This window comes from Scomber japonicus, chromosome 15 (assembly GCF_027409825.1).
Source record: "Scomber japonicus isolate fScoJap1 chromosome 15, fScoJap1.pri, whole genome shotgun sequence".
In the NCBI taxonomy this organism is placed as follows: Eukaryota; Metazoa; Chordata; class Actinopteri; order Scombriformes; family Scombridae; genus Scomber; species Scomber japonicus.
Genome location: NC_070592.1, coordinates 18,411,443 through 18,426,400, shown reverse-complemented (window position 1 = coordinate 18,426,400; position 14,958 = coordinate 18,411,443). Strand labels below are relative to the sequence as shown.

Sequence of the window (14,958 nt, the reverse complement as noted above, 5' to 3'; positions counted from 1 at the left end):
GAAAGCAAAGAGAGGGAAGGGCTTCCTTTAGTATTTTATCTCCTCTTGGCCTCAAATCAAGGCGTGAGTGCATTCCTAGTCCCTCAGCCTCATACTGTACAACCACAGCTGACAATGGCTCAAACACATCCCAAAAAATGTCAGCAGTTGAGTGTACAGTACCACTGTGACTTCTTTCTCCTTAGTTAGACTGAGATGAGAAATTGCCTGCAGTAGACTGGTGTAAAACACCCTGCCAGTGAGCTCAGCTATATCAAAATAATTACCACCTAATCATGAAAGCAAACTTATCGAATATGTCAAGTCATAAAGCATAATTATGACACTGACAAGGAGCTGTTACAGATACATTTCACACATAAACTGGTTTATCAGCACCCTTGTCAAAAACTGTCAAACTCCATACTGAAAAAATGGAAAAATAAGTGCATAAAAGAACATTGCAGGCGCCAATGGAGATAATAAAAACAACAACAATGGAAACCATTATAAATCCGGACTGGGGTCTCACATAATACTGTGAGAGTACTGGTGAAATGTCATGAGTCGCTATCATCAGCTTCCTCGACACGCAACCGCTGGAAAGCTGCGCTATCAATCCCACAGCTGCAGCTGTCCAATGGAGAAAGCAGTGGGACGGGCTTCACACCCCACCTACCCCCCACCCCTACAGGCTTTATAAAATTCCCTCATACATCCGCCTTGCGCTACGTTCAAAACAAAGCAAGGCTGCTGTCACTGCCACCTTTTGCGCTGTTTGACGAAAAGAGGGAAAAAAGTTATTGTGGACTTTTTTGTCGGGAGTGCTCATCTCAGGACAATCAGAAATTAAACCAACAGGTAGGTTTCTGTTTCAAACAATAAACTTATTTCAGTGTCTTATAAACTAAACTAGAAACTATGCGTTTACTTCCTAGATGTTTGTTGCCTTCACAGCACGTTGATTTTTTTGCCAAAAAAAGAAAGAAATTGCACTATTATTTCTTTCTACCACCAAACAGATAAAAGGTTAATAGATGACTAAGGAATTTCAGATGTTTTGGGCGCATTCACATGGTTTTGCACGTAAAAGTTGACACTTGTCATTGCTTGTAATTTGTATTTGTTTTTGTATATTTCCAGAATTATGAGATGTGCTCATTTGTAGTAAGGCAGGACACTGCTATATTCAGCATGTAAACAGGTAGTGGAACTGCCTTTTCAGATCAACATGCTTCCCACACGTGACCCTGGAAACACGCACGTACTCCCAGAGCAGGACGCGTTTCTGTCAAATTTTACAAATATTACGAGAGAAGCTTTTGCATAATAAATCCTCTTTGCTTTGAGCCTTAATAGTAAGCAAACAAACCAAAACATGCACCAGGGGTAGGGGTGTGTTGGTCACAGCTTGCAAAAAGCTAAATGTGAAAAATGTTATTTATGAACTTAAATCGTTAATGGCAGTCTGCCAAAAACTACTTGCTATTAAAATAAGGGCACTTTAAGCTGTTTTCATGCTGTACTTATGTTTCCTGGTTAATTCCAATATTGAGATATGTAGCAAAATCCAGTCTTCAATCCTGTCTAAAAGATTATGAACCAGATCTCTGAAGGTCTGATGAGCTCTCCTGACAGGCCTCACACTGAACAGCAGTAACTGCTTGAACCAATGATAGTGAAGAGTTTCTTTCTATTTATTGAACCTGGTGATTCCTTAGAACCGCCCTGACCCCCGCTCATCAACTTACCATGTGCGCTACCAGCCACCAAGACACCCACATTTTTGATATCTTTTACAATCTGAAAATGTAGGTCTATGCCAGCTTAGTCAAGCTGGCCTGCTGCTCTGTTGATATTTCAGATCCAGGGATTTGACAGATTAAATGAGTTCCCAAAGATTAGGGAAGCAATCATTGTTTCTGCAGATGGATGCTGCGGGCTCGTAGATTTAAAACTATATGGAAGCAGCAGGAAGGATGTCCTGGCCTTGATTCTGGCTCCATAAAATTGAAGCTCCCTGTCCTAATGAGTACATATGCTTCTTTCTCTCAGCAAACAGAAGATCTTAAGGGATCTCAGAGGGACAGGCTGTTTTGTAACTGGGATGTTCTGGCTTTGAGTAGTGTGTCGAATGTCAGGATTTACCGTGGCAAACAAGCACTAATGTGTCATGTGTTGTTGTTTTTCTCTGAAGCTCAAACCACATTATCCTGCTGTTGGGTGAAAACATTGGATTTCTGCTTTTTAGGATTTAACACATACAACCTTTTTATTGAGATGAGTTATTTTTGAAGGTATAAAGAGTAATGGATCTTTTTTGTTGTCATAGGAGTCATATGTCACAGATTCAGTCATAAAAATTACATTTATCACCAAAGTGTGCTTCACCAGCCGAGCCTTTCACTAAAGTAATGTAGCCTGTGTGTCATGTGTTTAAGGCTTCAAATTTCAGATCATCCTGAGCCTATATCCTCCCACTGTTTCCTCTTCATGATTGCATAATACAGTCCTATTTCTGCCAGTGAATAGTTTGTTTTTTCCCCTTACAGTCTGACAATTTCTAAAAAAAGAAGCAAAAAAGTTTCAGTGGGGAGAATATGCATGTAGGAACTGGTTTGACTTGGTTAAAACACAATAGGCGCCTGTTGCCAGTGACACCAAACCACTTTGGAGTGTAGCCAGTCGAAAAAAAGCCCCCCGCTGCAGCAGCAACATTAAATCCTTGTGAGAAGAACATGCACTACAAAAACATCACTTCCCCTTTTAATATGTTTTCAGGCATTTAGTAGCTAACTGGAAAAATGATCACACTTCTGCTTTTCAGTCTTTTTTTCATGATTTTCTGATTTCATTATAAAATATATCTCCACTTTTAGTTTATTCTACAGCTCATCTGTGAAATCGTCTTGACAGATTATTACATAAGCAATACTAAGTAATATTTGGGGCTAACTTGAATTCCTCCCTCCCTCTGCTCCTCCTGACCAGGTGAAACATTAGCTCAGCAAGGCGAATAGTTCCAGCCACATTGCTAGTTTAAACAGCGGGTGACCTAGTTGTCTCAGCTGGCCGCCCTGCCATCCTCTCTCTGTGTTGCTATCTTTGCTATCTTGCTAACAGGTAGCGGTGGTGTCCAAGTCGAGAGTCTGCTTTTTTTTTTTTTTTTTTTTTTTTTAATGTTAAAGCTCTGGTTTTACTAGCAGTGCTTGCAAACAGGCTTGGTCATAAACTTAGAGGACTCCCATGTGTGGCCTTTTGAACAGATTTTTTCTCATTTTATAATCTATAATAGCCCGTCTGTTTAATATTTTGGCATCACTCCCAACATGAACATGTCTTCTCTCTCATGGCTGTGGAATCTCGGCGGGGGCTGATCTCTTGTCCTCTTCAACAAAGGTCCTGCAGTGTGAAGACGGCCATGTTTTGGAAAGCCTCAGCAGAAAAATGAACCTGTTGTTTGATACTCCTCTTCCTCTGTGCTATTGTGAGATCCGGCTAGCTCCGGTCTCTGTTTTCTCCCAGTCAGAGAAGTGTGTGTGCTTGTGTGTGTGGTCTGTGTGTGACTGTCTGTGCGTGTGTGTTCAGGGCGTATTCTGCCGGATAACCGTCATGTCCACATTTGAAATGGGAGAAATCGCTTCCTTGAAAAAGACCACCTTGCTCTGAAGGCCAGAGCACAGTACGCATAATGTTGATTAATCTTCTGCTATGGCTGTATACAAAGACAAACAAAAAGACAGAAAAAAAAACAGATGGAGAGACTCTGGAAAGAGCAAACATAGCGACTGCAACCAAGCAGCAACCAAGACAAACACTGAAAAGTGACAGAATACACACAGTTAGAAAGCCAGCAGATGGATGAAAAGAGGCTTGGATATGTTGATGGGAACGAGGGTGTCAGTTGCTTCCTGTGTGTGTGTGTGTGTGTGTGGGTCAGTCAGTCAAGTTGAGGGGGAGAGAAGAGGGCAGGCCCCTGGCTCTCAGGAGCCACCAGGGCCAGTGGACAAAGAGCCCTCTTAACTGGCTAATTTGATTTGCATGCAGAGCTGCAGCCTGCCCGCTCTTCTCCAACACAGCATCATGATCCACAGAACAATCTGACGCCTGCCTTCTTTCTTTTTTTCTCAGCCTTTCCCTCTCTCTGTTTTTTGTCTGCCTCCTCTCTTCAGTCTTTCTTGTTGAACAGGACCACAGTGTTCTCTTATATATGTCGAAATATGTTCTCAGTCTTGAAACTATTTTCAGGGAGGGACTGCTGTAGTCTTCCTTTCATTGGTGTATTGATTTAACTCCTCTTTCTTTTATAGCACATTTATAGAAGAAATCACCTTTCCCTTTTTCCTTGTCTACTAGTTGCAACCTATCTATCTGCTGAGATAGGGAGAAATATTAAGTCAGATTTTAAGGTTTTCTGTCTCTGAGTGTTTTCATGTGGGCTGTTATTGGGCGTGGCACTAACATGCAGATCACAGTACCAGTCTCTACATGTTCCTGTGTCTGTACACCTTTGTGTGTGTGTGTACGTGCTTGTACGCAGGTCTGTGGTAGTCTATTTGATCAGCTTTTGTATAGATAAGAAACACACCTACCCCAAAGTTCAAGTAATCTGTCATTTTATTGTCTGCAAGTCAGTTTGTAAGGGTTTGAGATCAAGTGGAAAAAAACATGATCGTTACATGATAACATCTTACTCTCAACTTGATTCGTTTCTGGAATTTTCCCACACAGGTTAATCAAACATATAATTTCCTTTCGCATAACCTGAAGCACCTTCTACCTGAAAGGCTCAACACCTCTGAAACCAGTCACCTCACTGACTATCCTCTCTGCCCCACCAGGCTCTGCAGCTCTCTGAAATGGACATCCAGGTCGTTGAGTCCAAGCCCCTGCTGGTTGACAGGGAACTGCCGGTATGTATTCTGAAGAGAGTGTTAAATAGTTTGTTTAGACCTGTTCACATTAATCTTTACGAGATCTGTCTCTGACAAGTTGCATGTGTGGCTCATTCATGCGGTTGGTTTACTCCAGTTTCCACATATAAAGATGTGTGCGCATTTTAAATGGAGACCACAGAGACTCTTCACACAGAAGTACAGTACTGTAAATACATTACTTAGTGATAATCGCCTTGCTCAAAAATCTGAGTCATCCAAGTAAGATAAAACCCTATTTAATATCCTTTTTTGGCATCCATTTGTTTTAAAATTGAGTGAAACCAGAGTAAAAAAAAAAGGAAAATATAAAAAACAGCTATATCAGGCCCCAAGTAAATATATGAATTAATGAGTTATAGCAGGGTTTTGATGTTCATCTGAATTTGTGTCAAAATACACACAGTGATAGACAATTATATTACACATGTGACAGATTAGGTAGGAGTTCATTGGAAATGCACTATAATATCAACAATATTAAATATCACATTATTTAGTAAACAAGTGGACAGTCCTGTTCAAGTTCCTATTGAACAGTTTTCTACTCATACCTATATTAGCCTTATGAATCATATATGAATCATACCATATGAATCATAGCTCAAAAAATGCTTTAATCTCACATTGTCTGCTCCCAGGCGGACCAACAAATCACTTATGTTCTCCCAAAATGGTTTTATCAAATTAAGAGTCTCTTCAGTGATTGGACATGAATAGATTTGCGTGACAGTCTCTCTGCTCCACAAGTTCTGAGGGTAGTATGTTGACCTCCTACTGTCTACCACTCATATTATTGAATACTATACTGTTTAATTGTTGATCATTTGTCCAAAGCTACATATTTGTGCAGCTGAAATTATAACCAACTCTCAAATGACAGGCGGTAATATAGACGTGAAAATACATCCAGTGACAGGATGACACCCTCCGGATATTAGATTATAGGATGCTACATTGTAATTGCATTAGTTTTATATTTTCATTACTCTGTTCTTTCCTTTCAGGGCTTGAGAGAGGCTGTGCAGCAGCTCGTTACCAAGGTATGTTTGCAGACACGAGAAATTAGATTCTGCATGTATTATTCCTGCCAGTTGTAAACCTGGCAACCTTTGGCAGACCATTTACTAGTTATATGTACACACAGTTTCAATGTTTACCTTATTATCTAGTAACCATTGTCTAGTACCATCTAGTGGCAGGTTAAAAAGGGAAACTCAGCCAGTAATCAACATAGTTGTTTTGCAGCCTCATCTATCTTGGTGATGACCTTTCATGCACTGTGATTTTATTAGGACAGAAATCTAATTTAGGCTCCTCTAACTCAGTCAGCTACTGAAAGTGATGAAACCCAGTTTGGACTGGATTTGTAACATAACACAACAACAGTACAACCATTTCACTTTCCTCTTCAGCACATTCACACACACTCATACACACAGTTTGTTTAGTATGCTAATGCCGCTGAGTCAGGGGGTCATCTCAGCACCTTGGACAGCGGTCCTGTCAGACCCTCACTGTTAAAAACAAATCTACCTTGCTTTCAAGTTATATTGTTGTTATAAGAGTATTAGTATCAATATGAAACACATATTCTACCATCCCAAACCCCTTTTTTAACAGTCACAACAGTCCCAGCATGCCAGTGTGTGAGATTATTGGTCTTCTGATGTAGCAGTCAGTTGGTGGAGCTCCTTCACAAAGCTTTTTCTGTCCCATTAATGGGTCAATTGGTGTCCGATGACCTTTTGAATTACTTTGGTATCACACTGGCAAGTTCATAGACCTGAAGGTGACTAAGCCTCCAACAATTAGTGACACAGTTTAGGTGAGGGTGAAGATGTCAGTGGTTTGTATATATATATATATATGTATATATATACCAATATACGCACAACAAATGTCTTCCCCCCCTTTCATAGATTCATAGATGTGCACACACACACACACACACACACACACACACACACACACACACACACACACACACACACACACACACACACACACACACTGCCTTTTGCAGGATTAAACCTTTTGCAGGATTAAATTACCTCTGCAGCGTAGTGCTTGAGTGTGTCCTGCACAGGCGGAGCCAAGTGTGGTGAATCCTCACATGCTTACCTGCTTAGTGTGTTCAGTAAATAGGTTATATACTTAGATGTTTGGCTAGACAAAATCCTATGCAGTCAAAACTGGTTTGAAAGTAACTCAAAAGGCCAGCCACTTTACCAGACCTTAAAGATCAAGACACCAAGAGGCAGTTTTGTGTATTGCTTTGGTTTTTTTATGAGCCAGTCGACATATTAACATTTTTTTCACTAGTTTATTTTTTAAATTAGCACTAGAGAGAAACTCAATTTTAGTTTTAATTTTTTTTTTAAATTAATGATTAACTTTGAAACAACTGTATGTCGACAAGTACATAAGAAAGGATAAAGGGGCTCAAGTGTTAAGGTATCCATGGAGGAACTGGAGTGTTCAAGCACTTCTTGAAAACTGAAAATATGTAAAAGCTTACAACTTGGCTTTTAAAGATGTGTGTAAAACTAAACACCTATTTATTTACCTAGACACCAGAAATTCAATCTATTTACTTGCTACTAATTTACTGTTTATTGAGAATCTTAAGCAATTGTTGCGACAGTATCACCAAGAGTTTGGCTGTTTACTGAGGTCAGAGTTGGTAGATTTTTATAGCTTATTGATTTGCTTTGGAGGTTTTGTAAACATTCCCTCCAGTATTGCTGAATAATGGCTGCTTTTATCCCTTCACTCACTAGTTCATTCAACATGTTTCCCCACTGATCACACACACACACTCACCCATAGTTACTCATCATGTCAACTCAATAGCCAATGCCCCTCCGTCTGACATTGGCTGATCCAATTTAGGGATCGCTTCATCTAGAATTAGCTTGTTTTGACCAGCCTGCAAGGCACCATGGGAGGCCAGGAGCTTAGGCCAACTGGTAAGCAGCATGGGTATAAAATGCTGCTCATAGAACAGGGCTCAACAACTTCAGAAGCTTCCCAGCCTTTGGATCTATAAGCTCAGAGAGCCACTGTGACTGCACATTTTCAGTAGCGAGCAGAGTTGAACTCCTCTCCTGCAAAAATGGTTCTAGAGGATTCTGACGTGGAAATGATTGTTGCTGAGATTGAAGTCAGCGTGAGTAGACAAAAGTCTATTATATTTAAGTCAGTTTCCAGTGGATCTATTGATTGTGGAATTGTGTTGCATGATGGATAAGAGCTTTTGTGTTGTAGTTGCTGCAAAGGTATCAGCATTGAATGGAGAATAGTTTTATATTTAGTTTGAAGAAACTTTTGTAGTTTATTTATTATTTATTATTTATTGGATTTGTATCTGTCATGGTTTGCCTGTTTTCTAGTTTGGTTGGAGAAAAGTTCGAAAAATTGAGGAATGAAAAAAGCTTTGAGTTGTGATGACATTAAGAAAACAAGATGAACCAGCAATGAAAGACAGAGTGAATTATTGCAAACTAAAGTGCAAGAATGAAGATTCTATGTGATTAATCTGATATTTTTTTATGCAATGTGTTTTGCATATGTATTTGAATTATGATGAGATTTGAGATTTTGAAAATTCTTTTGGACCTTAAAAACTGAACCCTGGTAGAAAGTTGTACATATACATAGCATTTTTTATTGTTTCTCATCCACACATTGTATGCTAAGCTTAGTCATTTTTGTGCATCTTTAGGAGCACGATGTGGAGACCCCTCATGGAAGAATCCACTGTACGATGAAGGGGGTTCCCAAGGGTGACAGACCAGTCATCCTCTCCTTTCATGACATTGGACTGAACCGTAAGCCTGGCCCCTTATTCATCTCTATCTAGATGAAACATCTGTTGTTGTGCCTAAAGCCTGGGGTGTTGTGAACATGGGATCAGATTAAGTTCACCCAGCTAACTTTTTGTTCTTAACTCTGTTACATTACATTATCTAAACCCCTCCAAGCTTACTTACAGATTTTTTTTATGAAGGCACCTTATTACATCGAAACAAAACCCTGCATGTCTTGCACATTGCCAGGTTACTTGAGGTCATTTCTACTACAGCCAAGTATCGATCATTCACCTCCATTTCCTTTCTAGACAAAACCTGTTGGGACTCACTCTTCAGCCATGAGGACATGTCAGAGATCATGCAGCACTTTGCCGTGTGTCATGTTGATGCCCCCGGGCAGCATGAGGGAGCCAACACCTTTTCCACTGGGTGAGCCAGCCACACACACAGGCACTTAATGTATGTCAAGCAGTCTGTGAACTTTGACTCGACAGGTAGATCACTGTGAATGTTCATAAGGTGACCTAATTAAGTGTGTTGTAGAGACAAGTGTTTATCTCGTTCAGCCTAATCTCTGCTTTGATGGTGGGACTTTGCTTCATGTCAACCTACTATATTGACCTCTCATTAGATAGTGGTTGTTATTAAACTAGTGGTTTAAAGTTTTATATTAATGAGTTTTCTCTATTTGACACTCAAGATATGAGTACCCCTCCATGGATCAACTCTCTGAGACCCTCCCACTGGTGTTGAAGCACTTTGGGTAAGTTAAGCTGCAGTTTTGACACCGACTGCTTACATTCATATTTAAGATTTTTTTATAACCTGTTGTTCTAACAGTATCTGTGTATCTTTGTGTGCCCCAGGCTGAAGAGTGTTATTGGAATGGGCATTGGCGCTGGATCCTACATTCTGACCAGATTTGCTGTAAGTTTCTAATCTCGATCTCTCAATCAGGCTTAATAATAATGAGTTTAATCAATCAAGGATTAGCAGAGCCAGCTAATGTGTTGTGTCTTTTTGCTGATTTTGGCAATGTAACACTGCTTATTTCTTGATCCCGCTGAGCCGTGAAAGCCTCTGGAATGTTCCAGATCAGCTCAACACTAACATTGTGCTCAGTAGGAAGTCTCACTGTGTTGACACAAGGCTGACAGTTATACAGCCTTTAACTCCTTAGTGCAGCCTCCTCTGTAACCGAAACAAATACACAAGATACTAAGCAACAGTGCAACATTGTTTACTGATAAATCACAAATGCAATGTTGTGTGTGTGTGTGTGTGTTTTTAGCTTGACTACCCAAACATGGTGGAGGGCCTGATGCTCATCAACATCAACCCCTGTGCTGAGGGCTGGATGGACTGGGCTGCACACAAGGTACACACACAGATACACATTTACTTATAGTATTTTTGGACGGTCAGAGGTGAGATAAAGACAAATGCCGCATAAAAGCTAAATGCAGTTTTTATATTACATCTCAGATCAGCGGCTGGACCCACGCCATACCTGACTTGATTATCAGCCATCTCTTCGGAAAGGTATTTTATTTATTTTTTTCCTCCCAAAATCTCTTGAGGATCTAAAGTAATGCCGCTCACTGGTAAAGGGCAGTACATTGTTAACTTGCTTTTGGAGATTTTTAAGTCACAATGAGTTGAACAGAGTTTGTATTTTGTCATCACAGGAAGAGATCCATAACAACCACGACCTTATTGCCACATATCGTCACCACATCTTGAATGACATGAACCAGTTTAACCTGCAACTGTTCGTCAAGTCCTATGAAAGGTAAATACATCAGAGTCGGCCTACATGTGGCTTTCAAGGGCAGTAAAAGAGAGAATTACTACCTAGAAACTTCAGTACAAGAAATACCCTAAATGAAGCACAACATAAGAAAAACTTGGTTATTTAATTATTTAAAGAATGTAAACATTCAATTAAATTAAATTTGTTTATTTAAGATTTTACCAACTGTCCCCTCTGTGGCATCAATAAATGTTATCTTATCTTATCCTATCTTTACAGTCGAAGGGATCTAGAAATCGAGAGGCCGATCCCTGGAAGCAACGTCAGAACCCTCAAGTAAGTTTTTAACAGGCAAACATCACTTTCTATGTATTATTTATATATATATATATATATATATATATATATATATATAACTACTTGATTTGTAATATTGCTGATTTGTAATTGCACAAATTTACCTTATCCAGGTGCCCTTCTCTGCTGGTGGTTGGTGACAGCTCTCCTGCTGTGGAGGCTGTGGTGAGTTGAGACACACACCCTAATGTTCACAGCCATTAAGAAAAGGCTCTAATGCTAACAATTCGACTTCCCACCACAGTTACCCCGCTAATATGTGCTGGACGTGTTTTCCATTCACTAAAGCCACCTGTTTAAGCCCCTAAAGATATGCAAGATTAAATGCTTAAGGAGAACAGTTCAGCATGACTTCGGCAAGAACAAAGTTGGGAACAAAAATGAAGTTATGCTGTGCAGTTTTAATCTATTAAAGTATTAAAGACTTATTTTAGCTTTGGGAGGGCTCCCAAATCCGTCAAAGAGCATTACTAATATGTTGGCGATAACCAGCACTTTCAACTCATTCATGAAAACCTACTTCTCAAATTTAAGTTGAACAAAATTCTGATTTATTTTCAGATTTTATATTCATTTTAACTGCAATATATGAGCACACATCATGAATATATCTATTTTATTTATTCCCACAGGTTGACTGCAACACCAAGCTGGACCCAACAAAGACTACCCTGCTTAAGGTAAGGGACCTGTTTCTCTCGCTCTCCGTACTGTCCCTCCTCCACCTTCTGTCCCATATCCTCGTTCAGATTATAATAGCCTTGATGGAAAGACATTGGCTGATAAGATTCCAGTGGCTCAGCGTTTACCTGGTGACACATTAACCAACAGTTGGACAGCTGAATACGTCCTCAGACGCAACATGCATACATAATCTACAGCAACTGACCTACTTGTGTTGGCCTGTAGCAACCTTTTATGATCCACAACTGAAACCAAATGGTTGTTGGAACTAAAATAGGTGCCATTAATTGGGGTTAATCATTCAAGGACCAGATGAACACTGATTAGAGGCAACAGGAACAAGGTGCCTGGCATGTTCAAATGGGACATATTGAGTGTAACAGGGGGTAATGGTGTGTGTCTGCTGCTGTGCGAATGCACACGCGTCAACATGTTAAATGCTAATATCCTCTTTTGTGTTTTCCCTCCTTTTTCCAGATGGCTGACTGTGGTGGTATGCCCCAGATTGATCAGGTGTGTATCTGTATTTATAAGACACTGTTAAAGACATGTTTAAAGATGTATACAAAAGCCTCTACTTTTAATAACAATGTGTGTCTGATATGTTTTTTACATAAAAGTTCAGTTGTCTAGTTAAAATCCTTAAAAGGACATCTACTCATTCCCCCTCATAAAAAATCCAGAATCTGTTAATATACAAATATATTTAATTTTTAAAGTTCAACTGCTGGACACAAGATGCCTCCTACTTCATTGTTAAATCCAATCTTAGTGTATGTGCATTTGAGGCTTCAAGTTTCCACATTACAATTGGGTAAATTGTTTAATGGAGCATGATTAGCTTCCGAACTAGTTGTCATGTCACAAATCATGCTCATAGGCCCGACCCTAAAAAAAGATTTTTAATGAGCGCAGAGAAAACTTTCAGCAGATGAATGTGAAAACAGCCTTCTAGTGTCAAACTCTGCACATACATCATTCTGCACAGTGAAGCTCAAACATTCAACTGAAGGTACAAGAAATGAAATACATTTTTGGGTGAAAGGGGACTTAAATGTTGTAGAACAGTCTGGACAGTGTTAGGTAATCGGTGCAGAGGATCAGGTGGAGGGATGTAGGAAGAAGGTTGCACTTAAGAGCATTAGCGAGTAGCAGACGGGAACCACAGTTGTCAGGTTGTAATCCTCCACCGTGCGCAGCACCTGCTCGTAGCAGCTGTCATATCTCACACTCAAGCAGTAAGCTGCCTGATGAGAGACTGAGTGTGTCATTGTTATGTAAAGTGTGATAATTAATGACAAGATAACTGATTATCTTCCTCCTGTTCTCTTTTTCTGCAGCCTGCCAAACTGACAGAAGCTTTCAAGTACTTCGTTCAGGGCATGGGATACAGTAAGTATTCAAGACAGTATTTCCTAATGTGTTTTGCAGGAATGTCTAAGTTCAATTTACAAATTCCAGTTACTAGCAGCTGACCCATATTTTTTAAATTAACTAAACAAAAATATTCACATTTTCTCCACTAGTTAGTTTACCATGCAAAGATGAGTCTTCTGCCCCCTTGTGGTGAGATGAAGAGCTTTGGCCTTCACGTTCACCTCTGTTGACTTCATGCTCTTTACCCCCTGGTGTTGATTAATAAATGACTGAAATACTCACCAGGGTGTAATTTGAACTTAGTCTGAGGTTAATTTTAGATATGTATTGTAGCCTACAACAGCCTGCTGACAATAGTAATCTTTAGTCACAACAATTCTTCTCTTCTTTCCTCAGTGCCCTCTGCCAGCATGACCCGACTGGCCCGCTCCCGCACAGCCTCCGGCTCCTCCTTCGACGGCAACCGCTCCCGCTCTCACACCAGCGAGGGAAACCGCTCCCGTTCGCACACCAACGAGGGCCGCAGCCACAGCCACATGACCGAGAACCAGCGCGGACGCTCCCACACGGACGGCGCCATGGACAACAGCAATGTGGACCAAGCCGTGCCCAAGTCCGCCGAAGTGACCTGCTAAGTGAACCTCCATCCTCCAGACACCCAGACCTTGCAAGGTCCCTTCGGTTTGTGCTGCGCTGCCTCTAACTGCAAACTGACAGACGACAGACACACACACTTATTCCTGTGCACATACGTAGGAATACACTGAAATAGAATAGCCTACCTGGATATGCTTAACGCACAATGGACACTCGACTATTCAGTGCAGCTGAGATGCCCCAAATTTCAAAATCGTTGTATGAGGTCAACAGGTAAACTGTATGCCTGTTCTGTCATGCCTGAGGGACTCAAACATATCTGAACAGTAAATGCTTCTCAGTTTCTTGGTCAGGCGAGTGTGTAGTTAGGGACAACGCAGCATCTGGAGACACCGAAGCAGAGAATGTTGGAGAAAGCTGTGGCTGCGAATACACCAGCTTGTACAAGTATCTATCATAATCTCTCATGCAAATAAAAAAAATGTTTTAATTTCCATCTCTGCATTCCCCCCATCCTGTTTTTATCTATTTTTTATTATCATTGACACAGCTTTCTCAATATACCTGACTGTAAATGACTGTTTTCTGTTTTCACTGTAATTGTTTGATCATTTTACTTTTATTTTCTATGTCTAATGTATTGTCGTTTGTACGTAGGAGCAGAGTTGTAGATTTGGAGAGAAAATTAAGGAGGTACTTGGGTGAATAAAAATGGCAGTTTGCCTCATAAATTGCTATATAACTGAAATTAAGGGACATATTTCAAGTATATCATGTATATACAACAATGAATATTGTTTCATTTTGCCAATGTCCATCATTTTCAAAACATTATCTCTTATTGTAACAAACTTCTAGGTCTTATACATCTGGTCATTGGTGGAATACAATTTATGAATCTTTTCAGGAATCAAATTATTTTTGAACATTCCATTGAGTCTGTATGCTTTGTCATGAATCAAAACACAAATTCAAAAGCTTTTACATCATATGCTTTATTAATGGATCATGGCTTCAGACAAAAACATTTTTTTCTCGTTTTATATGATGATTTCTATGCAATCAAGCACAATGGAACAAAGATGTGCCATCAAATTCTTCACTTTTTAGGTGTGATGCTCCTATGTGGTTGTGGATTTTGGGTGAGTGATGTGATAGGTCCACATGTTAACATGAGGATAGCCATAGAACTTACCTGATACCTTCTACTCCCGTATTTTACTTGCACTACAGCAACATTTGCTTTGTAGAACATACACAGCTTTGTAAAGATGCGATACACAACTGTCTAATGCTGTAGGAAAGCATTAAAATTACATAACAGTTTGTATTTATTAAAAAAATGAAATAAAAAAAGTTGTAACTGATCTTCCCTGATTGTGTCATTATTTCAGATCTGACCATGGTTATCTGAAAAACCTAAAAATAAGGCTTTGTCTTTGGCATATAAGTCCTCTCTGCC

The 14,958-nt window shown here is 39.9% G+C and overlaps 1 protein-coding gene across 1 annotated transcript; it reads left to right on the top strand.

The window, feature by feature from the left end:
- Window positions 1–701: 701 nt before the first annotated feature.
- ndrg1a (N-myc downstream regulated 1a) lies at window positions 702–14,863 on the top strand. Its single transcript, XM_053333862.1, has 16 exons — window positions 702–840; window positions 4,821–4,892; window positions 5,921–5,956; window positions 8,641–8,746; window positions 9,037–9,157; window positions 9,429–9,491; window positions 9,595–9,655; window positions 10,020–10,106; window positions 10,214–10,270; window positions 10,417–10,520; window positions 10,761–10,817; window positions 10,952–11,003; window positions 11,471–11,518; window positions 12,000–12,035; window positions 12,863–12,914; window positions 13,296–14,863. The coding sequence occupies exons 2-16, from the start codon at window positions 4,839–4,841 to the stop codon at window positions 13,532–13,534; spliced, it is 1,173 nt and encodes a 390-aa protein (XP_053189837.1). The 5' UTR covers window positions 702–840; window positions 4,821–4,838; the 3' UTR covers window positions 13,535–14,863.
- Window positions 14,864–14,958: the final 95 nt, after the last annotated feature.

Bases quoted from the DNA above. Each gene is read 5' to 3' on its own strand.
- ndrg1a (XM_053333862.1), top strand. From the start codon at position 4,839: ATGGACATCCAGGTCGTTGAGTCCAAGCCCCTGCTGGTTGACAGGGAA. The intron at 5,957-8,640 runs GTATGTTTGCAG...GTGCATCTTTAG, and splicing joins TGCAGCAGCTCGTTACCAAG to GAGCACGATGTGGAGACCCC. The intron at 9,656-10,019 runs GTAAGTTTCTAA...GTGTGTTTTTAG, and splicing joins ACATTCTGACCAGATTTGCT to CTTGACTACCCAAACATGGT.